Raw genomic sequence first — 5,817 nt, 5'->3', positions numbered from 1 at the left:
AGAGTTTTCTTCAGAGAGTGAGATTAAGTCAGTCTCAGCATAGATGTATAAGGTCATATTAATCTGTTAATAGAGCTTGACTGATTCAAACTTATAATCAGATTGAGTAATTTGAATTGTAATATAACAGAATCAAAGCAGTGACTAGTCAGTGATATCACATAGAAGTAGTTATTAAGAAGTCATATAAGTAGGCTTGACAATCTTGCTTGAATAGCAAGCTTGTAGACTACAGGATTATTGCAAGAATATCACAGATATGATACTTAGTATACTAAGAAGATTGCATAAGAAACACAGTAACTCTTGTATATATTTCAGTAGAAGAAAAATGAATCACTGACTTCTTTGATGAGAAGTCAGCATCTAGCTATTCTATATAGACAATGAGTGAATACTCTTCTCTCATTTCATGAGTGAGAATAGCTGAGGCAATACCTCAGCAGTGTCTCACTGCTAAGGAAGAGTAATCTGCTGACCTTGTATAGAAGCGGGGTTCTCATATTCATCAATCAGATCTTCATATGATATGTCTGAATAATGTCATAGAGTGGTTGGAAACCAGTTCGGGCAGGATGGAATCATCCGCATGGAAGCGATGGGCCGTGTGGAACCGCAACGGGGCCTTGACGCGGCCGGGAGCGTGACATCTATACAGTTGAGAGGGCATTTTCTTTAAAGTATTATTCTCATTTCAATCAAGAAATCTATTTCAATTCAGTTCATTTTCTGAGTTAACTGATGAAAATGAAGAAGAGACTCTTTCTCTGATTATATGATTTAAGCTTATCTTTATAACTCTCAGAGCATAGTTTATACAGATCTTTTTAAATCTAATAGCAGAAGAAGGAATTGAAGCTTCAATTTTCATTGCTTTAATAGAAGATGATTTGAATACTCTCAGAATTCTTCTCAAAGCTCTCTTCTGCAGACTTTGAAAGAGTTCAGTGAAATTCTCTTGATTATTTCATCAAACTTGAACTTCATAATCAGCTACTCAGGTAATACAGGCTATATATAACTATCTCATAGCCTGGAAGAATAGACCTCTCTCAGTATTTAATAGTCTGATTATACTATTCAGTAGTCTCTCTGTCTTGATGATTCTTTGTTGAATATGATATTTAAAATTCAACTTGGAGTTTAATCACACTTCTAGTCATTTGACATTCAAACTGAATTTAATCTCTTTATTTAAAAGAGTTAGACTTAGGTCTTTCTCATTAAATCTGGGAAAAAAGTGAATTAAGTCAGTTTTATTCACATTAAATTGAATTAGACTGATATCTGCTCTAACAAAGATTTTCTTTACTACTTTCTCAATCACTTTTAAATTCTCTTTGATTGTCTTTGAACTGTAGAGTAGATCAATATCATCTACATAACTGGAAGATCTCACTATTTTCATCTCTCTATTCTTGAATAGATATGCAGTGTATATTGCAAATAAAACAGGTGATATTAAAGATTCTTACAGTACTTCTATTTTTATCTCAGTCTTATCTTATTTTCTTTCATCAAAGAATAGTTGTATAATTCTTTTAGATGTAAAATAATTAACTCATTTTATTAGAGAAAGTGACAGTTTTAATATTTTCAATGTTTGAATCATCTTAGACTTTGAAACATGATTAAATGTATCTTTTATATCAATAAAAACTGCAGTTGAGACCAGGCCTTCATACTTTGCTACTTAAATATCATGAATAACTGAAAAAACAGTGTCAATTGCAGAACATTGTTTTCTATCTCTCATTTATTCATTAAATATAAGAGAATCACTGATAAAGCTTATAAAAGATAATCTAGTAGCTATTATCTTTTCTAGAATTTTTTTCAAACAGTTCAACAGAGATATTACTCTATATAACTTAGAAATTGAAGCTTTTCTATTAGGTTTTGCAAGGATTACTTCTGTAGCTTCTCTCCAGCATTCAGAATCATAATCATTTTTTAAGAGATTGAAAAAGACCTCAAAATATTTATTCTTCAAGCAGGAATATGTGTTTTGACTGATTAAGTGATTAATTGAATCAGGCCCTGCAGCAGTTCTAATTGAACTTGAGAATATTACTGACTCTAGTTTATCACATGTAAGCTCAGATCATTTCAAGTTATTTTCATCAATATATTCATGAAATGACATATTCTTCTCTTCTAAATGTGATGAGTTTTGAAAGAGAATTCTTATAAAAGCTTGACACTTTTCCTTAAAAGAGTTTGCTGTATATGATTCATTTCTGAAATTCATATTCTAAGATTGAAAGCTTTGCTACACTTCTTGTTTTAGTATAGTTGAAGGCTTTAAAAACTTCTTTTTCTTATACTTTTTTAAGAAATTTGTTCTAGTAATCTGTTTTGACACTTTTAATATCTGAAAAATATTCATTTTGAATAACTTTGACCTCTTTATCAGATATTAAGGTATTCTTTCAATCTCTCTTAGCAGTGACTAATTGCTTTCTTTTAGAAGTGATATTCTCATTTCATCAAGATTTGAAATATTCAGAAGACTTTTTCTTTGAAATATTTTCTCTAATACTTGTTAGTAGAATAGATGTAATCAGCTTTACTCTATTCTCAAGCATTTCATTTGAGATATCTTGACTTTGATTTCAATAGAGCTCACTCTATCTTTCAGATTTCAGCTGTTTTACTCTTTCTTCAACTGCTTTTCAATAAGCTTTTTCACAGTTTTACTGATTAGAGAGAAGAGGATTTTCACTTCTATGTTTTTCACTCAGTTCAATATTAAATTGAATAATCTCATGACTCAATCCTGAGGTTTCATTTGAATTAATAAACCAGTTTATAAGTCTTTTTTCAATTAGATTTTGTGACATAAAAGTTAGATCTATAATAGATTTCTGTTTCATGCCTTTTCTAAAGAATGTTTGTTGATCAGACTTGTTAACTAAATCTATTGAATGTTTAAAAGTTCATTTAACCGGTTTATCTTTTCTTACTGCTCTTATGCATTCTGAGTTTCATCAGAGATGATGTGCATTGAAGTCTCCTGTAATTATAAAGTTTTGTAAGAGAGTTATATTCAAAAATCCTTTATCAATTGTTCAGGTATTGTTGTTTTCTTTCAATGACTTTTCATTATAGATATTTATGAGTTGAATAGTATCAAACTCATTCTCTTTATCTATAATATCACTCACTAGAATATCAGAGTCAGATATGATATCAAATCTCAGATTAAATTGATATCTTGATCTTTTTCTCCCATAGATCACTACTCTTGATTTTATCTCAGATTTTTCAGAAAGAAAGCAGTAATAGCTTGAATGAGAAATGATGCACTTTTACTCAGTATCAAAGTTTGATTCTTGAAGAAGTTAACTTCAGGACTTTCTAAGTGGCTGAATTTCTTGTGCATGTGAGTTATTAAGTTGTCTAAATGAATATTCTGAATAGAGACCTTCTGCATATTCTAGATTGCAGTAAAGCATAACATTGTTTTTCAATTTTCTAAGCTTGAAGTTCAGAAGCATCTCTTCTAATACTTTTATAAAATACTTATCATTTGACATCTTGTGATTCAAAGGTTGCTTGAGCCAGCATACAATTACAGGCGTACGCCGGCTTCTTATATACAGTACACTAAATTAATTGATGGCTGCTATGGCACCTTTACATTCATAAGCAAGTTCAGAAGCAGCTGTGTTATTATTCAACAGTCATACATTCTTCCAAACCACATTCTCCCTCATCAGATTCAGTCATGCTCACATGACCATGATGTATACCCTACCTTCATGCGGATTAACGCGCCACTAGTGTTCATGATTGTATAATCTATCTCTGATTCAGCTAGCATTCTGTGTATGTTCACATAAAGAAACTTTCACTATATTATATCACTTATTCACTAACTTTTCTCATTCTTCAATCATCTTCTTCATCATCATTATTATTGAATATTATCATCTTCTTCAAGATTTCTGTCTCTTCTTCTGTTCAACATCTTTTATTCATTTATCTATCATATTATATGTGTTTCTGATAATGACTTCTTATTCTTATAACAAGTGTCATTGTAGTACTCATACTAGACAGTTCATTAGCAGTAAATATAACACACTGTGAAATGTGATCAGAGCTTATTTATCTTCTAATAGTTATCAGAACATACTATTATAAATAGTACATCTTCTTTATCTTCTTATATATCTCTGACTCTCTTTTCTCTTATAAGCATCTGATCATGTTTTCTGATTATGTTTTCTGATTATTTTGCATGACTGCAGATGCTCATATATTTATTTTAATTTATGTAGAATCTTCATATGTTGACAGATCTGTATCTGTCAATGATCATAATCTCAATATTGAATTGTTGATTGAGAACTTGAGAGATGTGATAATGAAGAAATTACTCATATCATGTATAACTGAGTCTCTCATGTCTCTCTCTACTCTCTTTGTTTCTTTCTCTGTCACTTCTTCTCAATCTTCTACATCTGCTTCTGTATCTGATTCTCTCACTCTTACTATATCTGTTTTCATGATTCTCACTCTCACTACTTCTGCTCTCTCTGCTTCTACTGTCTCTGCTTTTATTATTAGCTCTTCCTATTTCAAGAAGATATTGTATAGACTTAATGAATTATGTTTCTCACTATATACACTCTCACTCTTCTTACTAATTTCTAAAATGATTTATTATACAAAGACTGTATACAACATAACTATCTGAAGTGCAGTCACAGATATTAATTATTACATTCATTTTAAATATTTATAATGAGATAATTATTTATTTATATCAGAGAATTACTCTGTCTCTTAACAGTATTAAGATTATAAGTCTTTTTCTTTTTCATCTTTTCTTTCTAATACTGATTTTTCTGTTCTTAGAGAAAATCATTATAAGTTTTATTATATATGAAATTATAGTATTCACAGATATTAAGAAAGTTTTTACAACTGTAAAGTTCAATATTGTGAGTATATCTACTCTGATGAATTTCTTTGAAATGATAGATCTGTATCAGTCTATTCTCTGATATCTGTTATTCAACTTCATAATGCAGATAAAAGATACCTGTGTTTTCAGAAATGAGAATGTGAATATCATACTCTTTTACACTCATGAGTGTGAGACTTATATGTCTTGTCTGAGATGTTATCATGAGAATGAGCTGTTTGTATACTGTATTCTGCTTTCTGCATTTCTCTGTGTCTCTCTCTCTCTTTCTGAGAAGCCTTGTATGTGTTGTAATTATGTGTATAACTCTAAGATCAGTGAGTATTTATTCAGTAACTGTTCTCATCTCTCATTTTGTAGTTTTTATACACTAATAATGATTCTTAGTTACTTCAGTGTCAGAGATCATTCTAATTGAAGATGATCATACTGTTGAGACTATCTTCTCTCACTCTTAAGCTTCTTTCATTGCTCTCTCTTCCTCTTCTGCAGAGAAGATTATACATACACAGAGTTATAAGTGTTCAGCTGTGAGTGACTCTTATCATTATTTATTCAGTTCTGTACTCTCTTCTTCTTTCATTTCTTTCATCTTCACTCTTTCTATTTTAGCTTCTGATTCTGCAGATTCTGCACTCTTCTTCAATTTTTCTATGCACATGTGTATGCATTTCTATATTATTATTCCAGTCACTCTTGTGATAAATGATATTAATATTGTATACAGAGTGATATAGAAATCACAGATATATGCAGTGTTATTATAAGAGTAGCTTACAGCTCTTAAATCTCTTACAGATCTTGAGTTTTCAGATTTTCTTTGTTTTTAACATTTTTCTTTTCAGATAATATGATGTTGAAAATAGATTAAATGTGTGATG

The 5,817-nt window shown here is 30.2% G+C and overlaps 1 protein-coding gene across 1 annotated transcript; it reads left to right on the top strand.

The window, feature by feature from the left end:
- Positions 1-4,286: 4,286 nt before the first annotated feature.
- BDBG_16621 (uncharacterized protein) lies at positions 4,287-5,106 on the top strand (the record flags this gene model as incomplete). The annotated part of the gene is made up of 2 exons (XM_031724539.1): positions 4,287-4,619; positions 5,050-5,106. Coding segments are annotated over 2 exons (389 nt in total), but the record flags the coding sequence as incomplete, so codon positions are not given.
- Positions 5,107-5,817: the final 711 nt, after the last annotated feature.

The sequence above is a fragment of the Blastomyces gilchristii genome, assembly GCF_000003855.2.
Source record: "Blastomyces gilchristii SLH14081 genomic scaffold supercont1.3, whole genome shotgun sequence".
NCBI classification, from domain to species: domain Eukaryota; kingdom Fungi; phylum Ascomycota; class Eurotiomycetes; order Onygenales; family Ajellomycetaceae; genus Blastomyces; species Blastomyces gilchristii.
This window is presented reverse-complemented; position numbering and strand designations above follow the sequence as displayed.